Source organism: Phasianus colchicus, chromosome 4 (genome assembly GCF_987193195.1).
Source record: "Phasianus colchicus chromosome 4, bPhaCol1.hap1.1, whole genome shotgun sequence".
Lineage (NCBI taxonomy): Eukaryota > Metazoa > Chordata > Aves > Galliformes > Phasianidae > Phasianus > Phasianus colchicus.
In genome coordinates this window covers 67,338,101-67,357,367 of record NC_143439.1, presented here as the reverse complement: position 1 = coordinate 67,357,367, position 19,267 = coordinate 67,338,101, and the positions used below count along the sequence as shown (strand labels likewise).

Genomic DNA, 19,267 nt, shown 5'->3' with positions numbered 1-19,267 from the left:
CCCAGCCGACACGGTAAAAGAGCCACGTCTCCAACCCGGCGGAGGGCCGGCCGGGAAGAGGCGGCGCTGCGCAGCCCTGCTCTCCAGTCAGCAACACATGTGGCGCGCCGCCTCCGCCAATCCGCGAGCAGCTCGGTGAATCATGCGCTTTCGATTGGACGCGCGTTGACAGGGAGGGGAGAGAGCGGCGTGAATCCGATTGGTCCGGCGGCTCTGTTGACAAACACCTCTTCATCCCTCCCTCTCCCTCAGCTGCGCCAATGGGAGAGAAGCGAAGAGCGGAGTGACGTGCGGGCGGACCAACGGGCTCGCTCCTCGCCGTGAGGGGCCGGGCGGCGGCGGCGGCAGTGCCGGTACGTGGCGGGCGGGCGGGGCGCCGGGCGCCTATTCCGCAGCGGCGTTTGCGGCGTTGGCAGCGTTCATGCCCTAACGGCTGCCTTGAGGCGGGGCCCCTCCATGCGGGGCCCGCGGTGCCGCAGCGCTCTGGCCGCCCTCACGGTTCTCCTCTTGTTGGGAACGGCGGCGGGCGCTGAGGAAGCTCCGCGGGGCGATGCGGCGGCGGTGGTGGAGGAGGCCGCTTTCGGGTTGGGGGCGGCAGCCGCCGCTCTGCCGGCCGGCTCCGCCGATGTGACGGTGGAGGACGACGTGGCCGCCGCGCCGCTCGGCGAGCAGGAGGCGGAGGGCAGCGGGGAGCCCCGGAGCGGCGGCAGGTGGGCCTGGAGCCGTGTGATGGGGGCCGGGGTTGGGCTCGGGGTGAGGGCAGCGCGGCCCCGTCCTGCCCCGGGGATGTGCCGCGTGCTTTCTGCCCGACCCTTCGTTATGTTGTGGGCCGGGAGGGAGGAGAGGCAGGTGGGACGGGTTGCCCGATGGCCAACTTTGAGAGTGCGGCGCGGGGAAACGCGACCCTTCGTAACCGCGGGTGACCTAAAGCTGCGGCGGAGGGGTGGTTTTAATGAATGAGTCAAATGTGGCAGCGTTACTGGGCTGTTCGTTGTCTGTTTGGGAATTGGCTGAGAGCAGATGAGGTGATAAACCACAGAGAGAGTCAAAGCATGACTTAATGCTTCCTTTATTTGAGAGCCCGTTCTAAAAATGAAAAGCCAGGAGCTTTCTGTTAGAGCACCCGAGCACAGAACTGGCTGCTAACTTTGCATCCTGTTACATATAAAGCAAATCGATTTTCCTGTTAACAGCAGGAGCATCTATTTGTATGTTGAGCCATCCAAATCCTGGCTGGCTTACTACAGCTCTGCTGTACTTGATTTTTAATGTGATCTTAATTTACTCAGCACCAAAAAATACGGAAAAATAATTTTTCTGTTTTATATCTGCAGAGGTGCATCAAAGATGCTCAATCTGGTCATTTCAGCCTAAGATTAAATGTAGGGATTCTCTCGTTGATCAGCGCATTTGAGTAGATTTGCTGCTGTCAAGTGATGGGGCTGTAGTATTTGCCTGCATTTCTTTCTTTCTTTCATCTGTGTTTGTGAGATGTCTGCTCTCCTCAGCTGATTGTTCTTCAGCTACAAAATATCTGTGTAATGCAGTGAGGTCTCAGTACAGGCTGGAAAAAAACTCACTCTGAACTGTTTTCCCTGTAGGCGAATAAATGCAACTGTGGTTTTGAGGAATTTCTCTTTCCTAGTAGAAAGTAAACATGATGGTCAAGGGGGATTGGTTTTAAACTGAGACAGGGGAGGTTTAGGTTAGATATTAGGAGGAAGTTTTTCACTCAGAGGGTGGTGACACACTGGAACAGGTTGCCCAAGGAGGTTGTGGATGCCCCATCCCTGGAGGCATTGAAGGCCAGGCTGGATGTGGCTCTGGGCAGCCTGGTCTGGTGGTTGGTGACCCTGCACATAGCAGGGAGTTGGAACTGGGTGAGCATTGTGGTCCTTTTCAACCCAGGCCATTCTATGATGGTTGGTGTCTTACCTTTCTCTTTGCTTACAGATAGGTAGATTTGAAATTGGAGCAGAAATTCAGAGTTTGACAAACAGCTGCCCCAAATGGCTTTGGAGTCCAAAATTAGGATTGTGTTTTTTTCCAACTGAAGCAAGAATTGCAGTAAATATTGTACCTAAGCAATGATCTGTTCTGCAATCTTTTACTAACTAAAAGAACTCGATTGACTAGATGCAATTCTTTAGTAAAGCAAGAGTGGACAGGCCAAATCAGTGTTCCTCTGTCCTGTTGACATCTTCCTTTACATCTTGGCCCCTTTCTTCTGTTTGTAGGTAAATGAAACCTCACTTATGTGAAGTAGAGCAGAGCTGAGTTCAGGCCACCAGAATTCAAAAACTGCTGTGCTCTTCATGGGATGTAGCTGTGGTTATGAGTCTCAGGAGAGACCTTTTATAAATGTATGACAAAGTCTTGAAGAGTCTCTTGAATAGTTTTGAGAGGGGACGTTATAACTGTGCTTTAATAACAAATCAGTGAAAGAGGAGAGGAAACGGTAAGGAAATAGATTTTCAGTTAATTGTAGAGACCAATTCTGGATGTGGTGTGTTTGAGGGGGTAGCATTTTTAGATGCTTTTTCACGTTGAAAAGTGAAATCTGCCAGTATAGTGTTAGTGCAGTCTTTTGGCTGCTGCAGTTGGATATGTCTGTATGCACAGTTATGCTGGTCTTTTGTCTTAGTCCTTAGAAGGACCCAGCAGGGATTTTTTCCTCCTCCATTACCTGGTTCATAAGGTGCTGTGGAGCTGTAGCTAGAGACAAGGTGAAAGTACAGGAGTGTTTGTTAATCAGGAGTCTGGTTGATGTGTGCTGGAATCAAGAATTGTGGTGTTTCAGGTTGGATATTAGGAAAAAATTCTTCTCAGAAAGAGTGGTAATGCATTGGCACTGGCTGCCCAGGGAGGTGATGGGGTATCTTTGCTGGAGATGTTCAAGTCTGTGGAGATGTGGCACTGAGGAACGTGGCTGTGGGTGGGGATGGGGTTGCATTAGATGATCTTAGTGGTCTGTTCCAACCTTAATGATTCTCTAATTCTATTTCAACTTCATGCCAATGACTGAATACTCTAACTGCAACCGGCAGCAGCTTGCAGAAAGATGAATAGAACTCAGTCATTTTAACCTAGAATAAAATTTCATTTTCTTAACCATATGCTACTACTGTATTTGGCATTATATGCTACAGTAAGCTTAAGGCAGCGCAGTGAGGTGACAGAAAGGAAGTGGCTTACCCGTTTCTAAGCTCTGAGTGAAGCAGTCTCTTGAAGTAGCCACCTAAATTGATGTTGTCAGATTGTTAATCTACTGCTTGATCAGAACACCTGGAAGTTGGGGAAAAATCTTTTTTTTTTCTTGTCACCACTTCTTGCTTTTAGTACTCAAAGCAACAAGCAGTGGAATCTCACAGAGGAAGATGACAAACCTGGAAAATCTGGCAGTGAGGAAGTATAGAACACAAGCATCAGAGTAGACAGGGCACATGTAGATGAATTAGAAACACTAAACCAATTAGAGTTCAAGTGATAGGATTTTAACTCACTGGAGTTGATCAGAGATGGAGAGAATAGGCATTTAGATTTTAACATATAGAAAAATGCAGTAACTAAGGATTTTATTACAAGAGCTAGGAATTGTTGGTGTGTTTTTTGCGACATGCAGGAATACTGTTGAAAATCAAAGTGAAGATGGGACCAGAGGTAGAGGTGGGTTGGTCCTGGTTCTGTCTCATCACAGTGTTTGTTCAGCAGGTGGAGTTTGGGAAACAAAGTCCATTTTCCAACTGTTAATTGATGGAGCTAATTAAGAGTGCTGCAGCATCCAGAAAGTGTTGGGGGGCTTTTAGTGTATGTGGGATATGCAGTAACTGTTGATTGAAGTAGTTTAATCACAGAATGTGTGCTGTTGGTGCAGAAGTTCCCTCTGAAGGCTTGGTTGTTTTTGTTTTTCTTAAAAAGAAACTTTCATTTTTAATGGACTAAACTTAAAACTTAGGTGCAGTTACCTTATGATTTATGTGAGACTGATGGTGTGGGCGCACATTCAAGGATTGCTGTGTTGGGTGACAAGGCTTCAATAATGAGGGCTGTTGGGAGAAGGCTGTTATTTGCATCTGCTGAGAAAAGATCACATGAAAAGACACAGGCATAAAATATTCCTTACTTCGAGTTAATGGAAGTGGGAACAATTAGATAAAGAAAAATTAGCTGGGAAGGGGGCAGATCACCCTGTGTTGTTAGAATCTGTCTTTTCTACCTGCTGAGGTTATCTCCACTCCAGCTTTTCTTTCGTAACCAACTTCTCAGCTGACCAACATAAAAATGAAATAGAACTACTTGGAATAATATTTTTACGTAGTGCCAGAGAGTTTCAGATGAATTGTTTTACAGTAAAACAATCAGAATCTGTTCAATGTGTGTCCAAGGCCTTTAAGGCACATGTTTACAGTGCATGAGAACAGTCTCCTGCAGTCCAGTTTATTATTAACCCAATCTTGATTTCTACATGGTTGTAATAATTACGTGTACTTGGTTTATACAAACACACGTATTCCACTGTTCAAATATTTGCACATCTGACACTTTTCTTTAAGAAGCTTATGGAAGAATGTGTTGCTTGGCTGCCTTTGGAAATAAGGGCTGCAGTTATTTTTGCTACAGGTTGAAGATGTATTTAGTTGCTCATATGCTCACCTGTGTGAGCATTTCCACCCCCTCCTGCCCCTCCCACCCACGTTCCAATCTGCCTACCAGGCTTATTTGCACAGTTCCTCATTCTCATTGAAACCAATGTCTATAAAGAGTCCTTCTGGATCACTAAATCCTTCCTCACTCAGTACACTGTCTGTAAAGAGATCAGACCCCACTCCCACTGCCTTTGAAAGTCGGTGAGCTTGCAGCAAGCCAAAACTGCCTACGCATCCCTGGCTTTTTCTGGTCAGAGCACAACAAGTTTCAAGGTCTCTGGGCATTCACTACCTGTGAATTCTGTTGGTGTTTGTATGTATTTGGTTTGTTTTTAATTGATGCTTGAATTCTGGCCTGATCAGGATTGCTTGTTCTAATTGCGCTACAACGTAGGAGAATCAATAAGCTTCAGGCACTGTAGAAACCAGCAGCTCGCTTGCTGTTGCCATGCATTTCCAGATAGGCTACTTAAAGCTTAAGTGGCATAAGTCAATTTGCTTGCTTTGTTGCCTGTAGTGGCTGGAGGTTTCTAGCATTGTGTGTTTGTCTTGGGTGAGACTTCTTTGTTTTAGGATGCGTAAATCTCCCCCAGGATTTCCTTGTTTCATCCAGAAGCACTGAAAACTTAGTTGTGGCTTAACTTTTTTTTTGAAATACTGATTTACTTGATTTATTATTACTGATTTTGTTTGACCTGAAAGGATGAAGAAAGGTTGAGGGAACTGGGCTTGTTTAGCTTGGAAAAGAGAAGGCTCTGGGGAGACCTCATTGTGCCTTCCAGTACTTGAAGAGAGCATATAAACAGGAAGGGGAACGGCTGTTTAGAAGAGTGGATAGTGGTAGGACAAGGGGGAATGGTTTTAAACTGAGACAGGGGAGGTTTAGGTTAGATGCTAGGAGGAAGTTTTTCACACAGAGAGTGGTGACACACTGGAACAGGTTGCCCAAGGAGGTTGTGGATGCCACATCCCTGCAGGCATTGAAGGCCAGGCTGGATGTGGCTCTGGGCAGCCTGGTCTAGTGGTTGGCGACCCTGCACATAGCAGGGAGTTGAAACTGGATGATCATTGTGGTCCTTTTCAACCCAGGCCATTCTATGATTCTTTGACATGTTAAAGTTCTCTGTGAAGTCAATTGGATCTATACAGTTCAGAACTACTTTAAAAGATGCCATCCAGTATTGTTGTGGTAGAACTATCAAATTAAATGCTGTTTTGTGGCACATGCCAGCATAGATTTATACTTAATATAGTGGGGTTCCAACTTTAGAAAACATCTAACTGATCAGCTACCTGTTGCTGAGGTTTTGACTCTGGATGTTTCCACTTGCAGATCTCTCGTAATTATCAGCACTTTGGATGGGCGAATTGCTGCGCTGGATCCTGAGAATAGTGGAAGAAAACAGTGGGACCTCGATGTGGGATCAGGTTCTCTGGTGTCATCCAGCCTCAGTAAACCAGAGGTAAGGCTTGATCCTTCTCCTGACTGTCTTCTGAAACAGAATTGTCAGTAATGATTTGAATGCCATTTCTTCTATATCTAATATCTATTAAATAATGCAGCAAAACTAGTATGGACAAAGTTTGACAGCTGGTCTCAAACTTATTTTTGTGAGGCTTACATCATGTTGCTGTTTCAAACTTGAGTGGGTCCTACTATTGGCAGAGTTGGTAACTATCAAACTAGATGATGTAACTGGGTTTGGGAATTGTGTGCTGTTGCTGACTGGAAACAAGTTACTTGAAATTTGAATGGAACAGAAAGATCATCTGCTTTGTATTACTAGAGTATGTTTTGGCAAGTACTGTCACTTTTTTTTTTCCTCTCAACAAAAGCAAAAGTCCTTGTGACTTAACAAATGAACAAAAGATTGTTTCTTATACTAGATAAGCAGGCTGCCTATGAAATAGAATGTATTAGCAATGAAATAGAATGTATTAGCGATGAATTGGAGCACTGAAGGTCACACTGAAGGACTTACTGGGGGAAGCTTGCATCATTTCTCACAGATAAGCTGTAACAGGAAAATTTAGGGAGTTAAATTTTTTTGTTTGGTGCCATTTCCTCCATCAGTGGTTGTATTTCCACTGGTTTGGAATTCATTTAAGCTAGAAATTATGAGAGGTTTTCTTTTTTTCTTCCTCCTACATTGATGAAATGATCCATGAGTTGGTACTGAGCTCTCCTAGAATTAGGAGGAGTAAAAACACCAACTATGAAGTGGTTTGTGGTGCTGGCAAAATACTTGGTCCTTCGCTGTCACAGATGGTTGAGGATGATAACCAGTCCTATGCCATACTTACATGATGAACATCAAAGAATGAAAGTTGTATGAGGGTCATTCTGACTGTATGAATGTGGTTGCTTGTGATTTCCTGTTACATCTACATTACCTCTGTTGAAAAATTTGGTTTGATGCTGTGGGTGAGAGCTGATAATAAGCATCTCAGACTGACTGCAAAGCTGAAATGAATGTTGACCCATGTTCCCTTGTTTCTGAGAGACTTGTATTTCCAGATGTAATCTTTTGATGATTGTTCAGATATATTTTTATATTTATATTCTTTTGTAAAAGAAACACTGTGGCTAAAGAAGAACTTTTTCAAAGATGTGTTCTACAGCAGAACTAAAAAGAATATGAAGGCTATAATGAGCTCGGTAAAGAAGGTGTCCAGTAGGAACTGTCATCCTTCACAAATATCTTTTGTACTAGGAACTTGAAATATTGGCCTGATACCAGTTGCTGTGAACAGATTAGGAATAGAAATAGAACCACCATGTATAAAACAAACATTTGTAATCTATACGAAGGAAATAATTTTTCATTACAAACTATCAGCCCAGGTTCAAGATGTTCTGATACCAAGAACTCTGGCATGTATTACTGTATGAGTTTTCTTAAAATCTCTATTTTTGTGTCTAAACTGGTTGGAGTCTTGATCTTCTTATGGTGTGGTATGACTTTAGAAACCGAAGGTTGATGCCTGAACAGCTGAAATTGCACTTTGTTCATGCACTGTTTAGTTCATTTCTACTAAGTTATGGGAATCCTTAAATTACTGTTTGAATGTTGTGTATGGGAAATGTTCTGATAGGCTTTCAAACTGTTGCATTTCTACATCTGTGGCCAAAGACACCAATGGCTTTTGGCAGTTAACGCTGGGAGATAAATGATGAAAGTAAGTAAAAGTTTATTCTGACCTTTTAGAAGCTGTTAAGAATTATGAATGTAGGCCTTTTAGAACAGCCTTTGTTAAGACACAAAGCTTACAAAGAACTTAAGTAATGAATGTTCCGCATTGGCCACACTAAAATGTTTCAATATTTAAACATCAGTATTCAGCTGAAAGATTTCATAGTGAGTTTAGGAACTATTTGAAGTTGGCTTCATTAGCGTTGTTGGGACATCTCTATTTTGAGTCGGTATATTAAATTCCCCAGGGTCTCACTGTTTGTCTTCTCTCCAGTTCAGTGTTTCTGTTCTGTTTGGGCACATGGCGTGTTTTACTCAAAGTAACTACTTTTTCTTCCTCTTCCAGCATTTTTGAGGTATAAAGTTCTCTCTGCTTACAACCACAGTATTATCTTCCACATAAAATAGCATAATTATGTACATTGTTTATCTACATCTTGCTAGGAATGGTAGGTAGCAAATTTCTTTTGCATTACATTTGGAGTGTTACTGTGTTCCCTCAGAATGAGGAGAGTGTGTGTGCTGCTGTGTCTGGGTTCTTTCTGACTCTTGTAAAACTTTCATCTGTTTTGGGTGAGAGCACAATCAATTCCAAGTCCTGGTGCCAAAGTATCAAATCCATTTCTAAATGTGCTTTAAGAGACATAAGGAATTCAAACTTTAATAAAACTGTAGTTACTGCCTTTGCTTACTTGCAAAGTGTTAACTTGTCTATTTGGAGCTTGTGTGTTAATTAGGAAAGCAAGAGAGTAAGATTTCAAATGTTCCAGCAGCTCTGTCAAACACTTCAGATCTTGAAGCTACTTCTTAAGATGCCGACAAAAAGAGTTGTTCATCATTTGTTGTGTGAACAGATCAATTAGAAAGGAAAGTCTGTTTAACTACTGCTTGTTTGTCTGGGTAACTAAAATAGTAAAATTCTTTGTCTCAGAGCTCCAATGTACACAACCACGGTCAGTGTGCCAATGCTGAAAATGTATGAGATTGCATTTCAGCCTTATGCATCAAAACTTCAGCCACTGTTAAAATGAAAAGCCATTCTCTCAAAGCTGTGTGTTGCACCGTCAAGATTTATCATTATCTGCATGTGAAGATTGCCTGCTGAAGTTCAGGATGAAGTCATTGAAGCTTACCTTTCCAAAGGAAGTGAACTTACTTTGAATGAAAAACATTTACTCTTTAAATTTAAACTTTTTAGTGAATGCACCATCTGTAGTTAGAACACATTTTGGAGAGTCGACCTGTTAAAATTAGAGCTGCCTCTCAAGCAGTGGAAGTGGTTTATAACACATTGTTATGAGGCTGTTGTCATGTACTAACAAGGGCAATGTGTTCTCTTACTTGCATAGCCTCATATTGAATTGCTTAATGGCATTCTGTCTTTCTTTCATGTATTCTCTATTACACAAGGAGAATTAATGTAAGCTTGGCAGCATATTCAAATGACCAGCCAGTAGTGGTGAGCATGACAAGGGGAAGCTGGAGAAGGGGTGATAGGAGGCAGGCTGAAAGGTACATCTGTAAAGATACTGCTGTGGAAAAGCTGGTAGCTTTTCTTCTGGTGTGGTAAGAAAGAGAAAAAGCAAGTAGCATACTCCGTTGTGATGATGTGAGAGTAACAGCTTAAAGATTCATGACTATTTTTTTTCTTTGCTGTCAGGAATACTGCAGGGAGTTCAGCCTGGCAGAGTGGCACCAATTGTATTTTCAATGGTCCAGGTAGAGTGTATATGGGAATGTACTCAATAAAAGTAACTGCCCTGGTCATAATTCTGTTGTTACAGACTAATCTCCAAGTAAGAACTGCATTTTTTTATTGGAGAGATTTGAGATTATGGAACAAAAAGCATTTTAGTCCATGGATATGACATTGTAGGAGCCATAATAAATAGGCCACCATACACTGGAAAAATGAAGTAATAGGTGAATTTTGCTATAATATATAAACCTACGCCCTTATCACTCTAAAAGTTCATAGTGTAGCCACACAAAATAAGATTTGCTACAAATTCAAGGAATTGAGATCTTTTTTGGGGCATAACTGCCAGGTTTTTTTGTTTTGTTTTGTTTTTTGCAGGATAGCCTGGGATTTCCTTCAGAGAAATGCAAAGATGCAAAAAAGTTTTACTCTGAAGTCAGCACGAAGCTATTTGTATTGTGTGCAAAGTGGATCTATAGATATCTTCAGCAGTTTGTTCCTTTTTTCTCCTTTGGAGAGGACAAGGCTGCTGCTTAGAGCAGGCAGTTGTGGAACAATTTCAAGGTCTCCAAATCTCTGCTAGTAACAGTATTTAATATGCAATATGTTTGGGGTTTTTTTTGTTTTTGTTTTTTGCTTTAACTGTTTCATAAGCGCTGTAGAATTTTCAATGTTTTGGTTCTCTAAAAGAAAAGGAATGAGAATTTCTGCTGCAGAGTCAGTCACTTTCAGGTGCTAACTGCCTGGACTTTGCTGCACTTTGGATAAAGCATCTGCTGCATCCAGTCCTGGACAGAGAAGGGATGTGAGTTATCCTGGGCTGTTTTGGGAACACGGGAGAAGATTCAGCCTCACTCATTCTTTGGCCTCTTTCAGAAGAAATTGCCAAACCTACAGTGCAGCAGGTCAGGACAAGATGAGAGGTCAGCATGCCCTCTGGGGTCCTGGCTTTTGATTTCTGGATTCTCTTCTGTGTGCCCTCACAGAGGTTGGGGGTGGGTGGATAATTTAACTGTCTCTTTGAAAGAGAAATCTTGTGACATCAGCTGCAGGAAAATCACACCCATCACTTACAGCACCCCTGCAGCAGCATTTTATTAACCTGATTTAAAATGAGGTTTTTTTGTTTGGCCCATCGTTTTCTAGTTTAGTTAGTTTTCAATTAAGTCACTGTCTGTAAATATCATCCAATGAAAAGCTGAGATGTGTTTTTTGGGTATGGGTGGGGAATACTTCACTGTCAGTCATGCAGTCATGCTTGTTTGAGTGCTTTCACTTAAAGGGTTATTATAGCAGCTTTTGACTACAGTGTTGAATATTCTGAATTTCTATCAAACCTGTACAAATCTTTCCTGTTGCTCCTAGCAGTCACTGGGTAAAATAAAAGGAGATACGTTTCAATCTACAAGAGCACTGAGAAAATGGCTGTCTCGGCTCTGGCTTTTCGCTTACGAGCAAGTTGCTCTGCCTGGCTCACTAGGGTTAATCTTAACTTTTAATGTATTTGTGCATCTTTAAACATCTGGCACAGGACACGTCAGCAACAGAAGCAGTCTGTTCTGCTTAGCACTTGGCTTTGTGCACAATTCAGGCTGCTTGCGGGAGCAAATGCTGTGCAGTGAGGTCTGTCTGCCATCCGCAGAGAAGTTGGTCCTCTTATGCTTCAGAGTACGTGCAAAACTCTCAAAAGCAGAACTGTACTCTGGAAAGGAAAGAATAAGTGTTTAAAATTTCTAGTGGTGCTGCAAAATTGTTTTCCAGCTGTTCTATGTTGTAACCAGGTGCAAAGCCCCAGATTGCCACTCAGTTTGAGTACATAGAGTGTGTAAAACGATTGACTTGTTATTGAGGCAAGTAACTTGGAGGAATCATATTTCCTGACAGGTAAAGTGATATACTTTTAATTGTCTGGAAATGCATATTAGTAGAGTTTCTCATGTAGTTCATCCTTATTTTTGTATACTGCTGGGATAGATGCAGGACCACCACATGCTTTGGTTGCTGGAGATATCATTCCTCTGGAGGAAGGCATAAGCCAGTTCTCCATCGTACATCTTGTCTGTAATAGGAATGGAATTAAACTATCCTGAAAGAAACACAAGATGTGGGGATTGATAACGACAATGTTGGTGAGGGTTAGAGGTGGTCGGTTTATAACTGAATATTGTGTGGTCAGAGGTCCTGTGTCAGGTTATCAGCTGCCATCTCTATTCGTCTGCAGGGGAAGGAAATGTGATCCTGTGCTGCTTGAGGGCACAGAGAGATATTAGAGTCTTAAATGGTCCTGGAAAAGCTCATAATGAATGAGAAGTGAGTGTCCAGAATTGTACTTCAAAGGAAGATAAATTCTAATTGCAATTGAGACAGAAAAGTCTTATTAGGGCTATCAAGGGGAGTGGAGCCTGTGTTTTACAAGAAGAGAATAGATGTGACTGCTCTTTAACTACACGAATGTATTATGATTACTGATGACCCAGACAGTTCTTTTTATTTTGCTGGCAACATGCAAGGTCTGTTTGACAATAAAGCAGTGAATGCTTTGCTGCCTGTTGCTGAATGCAGATCTGTGCTGCTTTCTGGGTGAAACTAAAATTATAATTCTCCCGGCAGTCATTTTTTCTAATATTTAGTAGACAAAATATCATTAGCGAAAGACAAATTGTTTTTAAGTATCTGCATGGCTAGAAGTTGTGCTGTTGTAGGAACTTGTTAAAGGGAATTGCTAATTGACACTTGAACAAAAAACTAGGGGTTAATTTGCTGCAGCAGCATGTGTTTTGGTTGGGTGACAAGTAGTTCTGTTGCTTAGAAGAGTGGCCTTGTGCTGTTTTGATAAATACATCCTCAAAGACAATAATCTAAGTTTAATGACTTGTGCAATTAAAAAAAAAAAAAGGGCTTCCTATAACAGCAGCTTGGTGGCTTTGTTGCTGACACTTAAAGTAGTTAGCACTGATGAAGCTCTGATAAAGTGCTGACATGTGTCTCTAGCTTGTGCTGTAACAATGTCTGAGGAGGAGGGGGTGCAACAGCTTCTGTTCCAGGGCACGTGGGGAGCTGAAATAACGAGATATTGTGGCTGGTGTGATATCAGAGCACTCAGCCCTAATTCTCACAAGTGATGCTCTTCCTTGAGCACTGCCAGCAAAGTTTTCTCTGACAGTCACTCAGGGTTAATGGTTATGGCCAACTTTCATCTGTTATGCTGACAGACGTGGTCAAAATGTATTGCAGCAAATCTTGGAAAGGTCATTTATCATCATCTTGCTGTCTCTGTTTAGTTATCTTTATAGTAGCCTGTAATTTAATTACATATGGTACACTGCATGTTTTGTATTGGTTGTTAAGCAGCTCCAGTGTTTTCTGTTTTGAAATGGGTTGGCTCTACTGATGCCTAGGCAAATACTCATTTCAGAACAGCATGAATGACTTAGGTACTTGGAGCCTAGCTGCCCAAAATGCAACAAAGTGGTTTATTCTGCCATACACCACTTTTGAACTTCTGGCTGTAACTTCATCTGTAAAAGGAAGTGCTTGTCTCAAGCATTAAACACTTCAGACAGTTCAGCAAATCATTCCTTTAACAGCACAGCTGCTGCTATCCCATTTCCAAAATTTCATCTGGACTTTACCCTCCATGCACAGGTAACTTTGTTAATCTTTCTCTCAAGATCACTGCGTGTTTCGTGCTTTCTGTCCTCTAACTTTGCTGCAGCCTTCCTGTTCTTGAAGAAAGATGATACATTTGCAGTTTTCTGTTTTTCTCCTTTATTGGGATCTCTTTTCTCATAGGAATTGCTCTGTGACTCAGTCTTCCCCTAGCCCTGGGACTTTGTATCCTTATCTAAAAGACCACCCTGTCCAGGCAGGGCCAGGGAAGAAGCACAGCCAGCCTGGCAGAGATGAGCTTAAATCCTGGACTGCTGAAGTGATGTAGGTTGGTGTTACTGTTCATGTTTCCCATCTCTTAAGTGAAGCATCTTGCTTAGCTTCCTACTGATGCAGTAGGAGCCCATATAGTGATAGGACAAGGGGGAATGGTTTTAAACTGAGACAGGGGAGGTTTAGGTTAGATATTAGGAGGAAGTTTTTCACACAGTGGGTGGTGAAGCACTGGAACAAGTTGCCTGTGGAGGTTGTGGATGCCCCATCCCTGCAGGCATTCAAGGCCAGGCTGGATGTGGCTCTGGGCAGCCTGGTCTGGTGGTTGGTGACCCTGCACATAGCAGGGGGTTGGAACTGGATGATCATTGTGGTCCTTTTCAACCCAGGCCATTCTATGATTCTATGATAGCCCTGCATGCTGAAAGGGAGTTAAAACATCTTCAGACATCCCAGTATTGGAACAATCCCAATTTTGACATAATGACTAATGACTTTCCATACAGTGCCTGCTTCTGTAGGTGAAAGGTTTGGCGTAATCTTCATTTTCCTCACTGACCTTTTCCTTTACATGCTGTTGGTTTCAGTGACCTCAGGGGTGGACTCAGTAGCAGCAGCTCTAGAGTGCTTTAGGACCACTCTGAACTTCCAGAATACTACTGAAGTCTTTTCTTTTTAATAAAACTTAGTGTTAAAGAGGGGGATGGAATAATGTCAAAATAAAATCTTTCTTAAAGTACTGTGCATTTTTTTTATTATTAAGGAGAACAGTTTTTAAAAGTCTGTTACCATGGCAGCAAAGCAGGCTGGCATCTCTGCAGTCAAAATCCCAAGCCTTGTTTGACTGTGATTAAAGTAACAGTGGTATTTTAGTTTGCTGCTCTTCAGAAGAGGGATCTGATTGCACAACACAGTATTGGAGAGCTGATCTCTTTTGAAGCCAAGGCAGTCTAGTTAACATGCTGCAGTTCCTGTTTCACTGCATGGCTGCTCAAGGGAGGGCAGAGGACAGAGTAGCACTAATTCTTTTAATGGCTAACTTGAGCCAAACACAATACTGTGCCCCTGGTGCTGGCAAGGAGTGTTTTAATTCTCAAGCTGCTCTGCTGCTGTCATATTACTGTTAGCACTGCTCCAGTGTAAAAAGCAGTTTTGTAAGCTGCTGGCACTCGATCAGATTTTAAGATCTGAAGTGTAGAATTATGCTGGAGATACCAAGTACAGTCATTTAATAAAGTTGTTGGAATTATGTTGTAGGTGTTGCTTTGAGGAAAGAGGGGGGGAGAAAAGGAGTTTCCAAACAGCTTCCCTACTATTCATCCAGGCACAGGCTTATAGCATTGCTTCTGCTCTGTGGCTGTGCTCTGCACTAATCATACATGAATCACAGGACCTTGAAAATTAAGTTCATGTCTTGGTCCAATCTTTTCTAACCAATGAAAGATGAAACAGACGCTACCAGGTAGTGGAGTATAAGGCATGGTGGAGAAAGAAGAAAAAGGGTATTAAAACTACCTTCATATGGATCTTAATATGGGCAGGAGAGTAGATTTGGACACTTTGTGAATTCTGTGAACTCCTGTCTCTGGGTGAACCACAAATATAAAAGTTATCCTGAGGTTTTAAAATCACGTTTGCTAACTAATCCTATGCAAAGCTGGTGTGCCTTTTCATTGTACCATGGTCTGACTGAGAAGAAACCTACTTTCTCAACTACTCTGTGCTGCTTGGGCATAGGCTACCTTCTTCAGAGCAGGAAGGTCTTATAATGCCTCCACAGACTGCAGCAGCAAATACTGATATATCAGAGTTCAGGTGCAACCTTTCTCAGTGCACTGGTCTTGAAGGTGTGTTCAGTGTGTATGCCATTTAACAGAAATAGGATGCTGTTAGAAGCAGGTACGTGCTTTGCAAACAGCTGCTATGCAGAAATAGGTAATTTTTATAAGAAAGTTTGAAGAAAAGTGTGTCCTTATTCTGGCTGGTCCCTTCACACCAGTGTATTTCTGTTTGAATAGGATTTGCCTGTTAGTCTTTGTGTACCCTGTGCTTCAGCAACCATCAGAGATTCTGATGGGAAAATGTGCATCAGCCAGCCTGAAATCTAAGCTGAGGAGCAGAAATGAGCTTTCCTATTGGGAGAAAGAAATAAACCAGTGTATCTGTGCAGATACCTCCCAGCATGCATATTGAAAAGATAGACAGCAAATCAGTTCTAGACAAACCTGAGCTAGGTGCAGTGTAAGGCTATGCCCTGTGTGTGACCTATAAATCTGTAGAAGGTTAGTATAGAGGTATCCCTACTGTATGCGCCTGCAATTTCTTTTTATACATGGAATGTGAAGCGATTGCTTTTTCTTTCCCTGATTTGTGTAGCTGCTTCTTTCCAGCCTTTATAATGAAAATGCTAATATTCTCTCTTAACATGTTCCTAGATGAATTTTAAAGGAGTTTAAAAGACACAGTTCTCACTGAAGTAGCTCTAAGAGCACACCTGATGTTGGCTTTGATCTTGTTTGTTATAGTAATCTTACTGTAGATGCAATCATGGAGACAAAGAACTGGTACCTTTATTTAAGATCATATAGCTTAGTTAATTACTAACTGCACTGAAGCTCTTATAGCAACTTATAGCAATGGTAGTTTATGGTTAGAGTAAGGTTTGAAATCCGCAAGTTGAAGTGTTAGAAAAACAAATGCATTCTGCTTCTTATTCTAAGGAAGGTATTTTACCTCTGAGTTATTCCCTCAAAGCTGCTGGGAAGTCTAGCACATCTGATAGCAGTATTGACTGTTTTGGCATCATGTTTTTTCAGATGTCTGCGTTTTATATGGTAAGGATGGTTAGGTATGGAAATGAATGTTACGCTTGCTGTTAAACAGCTCGTGGAAGCTTTTTGATCTCTGTTTACATGACTTTTTTTTTTTTCCTTACAATAAATCAGTAGCTTTCTCCCTGCGCCGGTTCAACCTGGCATGGGAGCTCTCATGCAGCGCCCTCCTTTCCAGTAAAAAGTCTAGACAGCAAATTCCCTGGTAGCGTATGCCATTTCGGATCGTTATGCCTTTTTGCTTTTTGTGAAGGCTTTTTAGAAACTGCATTACCTCACCCGTCGGCCTGGAGATTGAGCAGCCCGCGTTGCTGATAGGCCTGCAGCACCCTGCGCTGAGCCAATGGACAACTTCAGCTTCAAACTCTTAATGAGCAAAAAGAGCAGCGTCTCGTTTAAGGGCTCGATAGTTAATGTGGGCTTTTTATTTATTTATTTATTTATTTTAAGTGTTACTTCTGAAAGACAAGCTACTTAACAATTATGTGCCATATTGCTGACCAGTGAAGCTGAACAAATAGCTATTTACATTGACAGATCAGAGGAATGTGTAAGTGCATCGTGGTAACCTACATTTTCTGTGCCAAGAGATTTGCAGCTGACTGCCTGGGTGACTCACTCTTTGGATTAGGAGATGAGGTAATGCTTTTGAGATACAGGGTGATGTCATTCCTTTACCTGAGCTGCATGCCGATGCTGGTTGCTATACTTTCAAGGAAAGTCCCTTTGCTGATTCTGATTTACTAGAGCTGTAAAACTATGAGGAATTGATATTGTTTCTGTGCTCCTAAAGCCTCTGCATGTAAAACCACATTTGTGTGCCCACAGATGCCCTTCTGTTACATGGATATAACTGCACCTTCAAGTATACATGTTCACATACCAGTTCGTTTACTCAAATAAAGCTGTTTTAATGATAAAGTAGCTTTGTGTAATCAGGTACAATCCCCCACTCTTGCCATGTCACACGTTCCCATTAATAGAAAGATTCATCTTAGAAGGTGAAGTTGTTCTTTGCTTCTGTTAATCCAGTTGGAGCTTTCTATGAAATACCTTGTTTTGTGATGGATGTTAACCAAAATACCTATTTACACTTATCCATGGTCAGTCCATTCCTCCTCTCTTTGTCCTTCAGTGCTGTGACTCTTTCTGCTGCCTGTACTTGCTGCTCTGATGTGTTCACCAGCAGCAGCTGTGCCTTTTCTCAGCCTTTATTTCCAATGTCACATAGGACACACTGCTCCTGTGGGCACACTCCCAAGGTTGGGAGCATGGGCAGGTGATCAGCAGAGCTAAGCAGAGCGGTCTCATCTGTTGTCTGTGGCTACTGAGGACCAAGGCTGTAACAGATGAGCAGCTACCATTGGAAAATTTCTGAAGGCATACAAGGCATGACCTGATTTGACTCATATCTTGGGAGTGTACAAACAGGTGCTGCTAAGCAATCTTATTCTGTACTGGGGATTTGGGTGTGTTGTTCCCAGAAATGGCCAACATTTTTTGCCAATTTGAGGAAAATTTTCCCAAAATTACTGCTGAGGTCTTGGAGAGAAAGCTTCAAGATGAGAGAAATGCCCAGAGTGCCATGTGTCATGTTGTGCCCAGAGCTCACAGAGTTAATTGAGAGCCTCCCTTGCTCAGAAAAGATTCCTCACTTTGCAAAGTGATGGCAAGGTGCTCTGAGTATACCAAGCCACACAGCCCCTGCTGCTGTGACTTCCAGGGAGCATATCTGGAAGTCTGAACCCACAAGTAGCTGTTTGGCTGCCAGCAGCATGTGTGTAGCTTGGCCAGGCTATATGAATTTAGCTGGCTGGTGGCCTGGCTGAATTTCTTCTGGCTCCAGCTTGCAGTCAGCCTCAGGTCCTTGCTGGCATTTGGCATATCTTGAGAGGTGAGGGTGTGTGTAGCTGTTCTACAGGAAACCGAAGTAGTAGCACAGTGCTGCTGATCCAGAAGACAGAATGGGACTGCTCACATACGTGTGGCTCACAGAGTTGTGACACCTTGATGGCATAACAGGGTTTGCCTGACTGGGGCTCTGTGTGCTGAAATAGTGCTGCAGGAGCTGCTTTAGCTTTTTGGTTGGTTGGAAAGTTGCCTGTGAAAAGACCAATGTCTGTTGTTTGTTCTTTTTTCTTTCATATGGAATATCTCGTATTACTGGAGATAAAGCACAGCTCTCCAAATGACATGCAGGTAACTGAACCAGCTGTGGGAGGAAGCCTTATGGATAATTTATTAATGCACAGGCTAAAAGTCTTGATCATTATTATGTGCTTCTGAAGGACTACGTTACAAAAACATTTTTTGATGCTACTTTTCCATGCTGAATATTGTAACAAAATACTCAAGCTTGGTTAAGGCTATAAGTTTGGCACAGGCTTCTTTTGTTGTTAAAAAGTGTTTTCCACAATCTGCACGTCTTTGTTTCTAAAGATCACAAAGCTTCTCTTGCATATGAATGTTTATATAAATAAAGCAAACAATAATGTTTGCTTTATTTTTCCACTAATCGTGTGATTTCTACAAATGACCCCTTGCACAAATGTTTGCTCTTTATTGTTTTATTTCTATGCATGTATACAGCCATGTATGTGTCCTCCTCCCCACCTTGGTAAGCCAAACTGCATTGTTTTGTGGATCACAGCTCTCACAGTGTCTTCTCTGGTATGTTTTGGCCTTTTTTAGTCATAATGTAAATATCTAGGAGGAAAATACATAATTCGTTTTGCTTTGTGAAAAAAAAAAAAAATCACTGCTATTCATGGGGTTATTTTTATAATCTCTTCAATTACGTGTTGTATTCCTGAGAAGAATTTTTAATTGTCAGTCATCATGCAGCTTTTCAAAGCCGGGAAGCATTGGTCTTTGATCCCTTAGGGACCTTACATGCAGTCACAAGCATTATCAGGTAATTCCCCTAAACTTCTTCTCCGAATGAGATATATCCAAGCACTGCAAGAAAACAGGTCAGTCATGACACGCACACATTGACAAGATCTGTCTTTTCCT

At 42.2% G+C, this 19,267-nt stretch overlaps 1 protein-coding gene across 2 annotated transcripts in view; it reads left to right on the top strand.

Annotated features, from left to right (window-relative positions):
- The first annotated feature begins 24 nt into the window (after positions 1-24).
- The window catches only part of EIF2AK3 (eukaryotic translation initiation factor 2 alpha kinase 3), a 40,071-nt gene continuing 20,828 nt past the window's right edge, over positions 25-19,267 (top strand). The window contains exons 1-2 of one of the 2 annotated variants that reach the window (XM_090139880.1): positions 25-353; positions 5,980-6,109. Coding sequence is in view for 1 of the 2 variants with exons in the window: in XM_031588186.2 (XP_031444046.2) it covers positions 457-710; positions 5,980-6,109 (384 nt within the window). In the remaining variant the exon portion in view is untranslated. The other variant, XM_031588186.2, reaches the window with a different exon arrangement.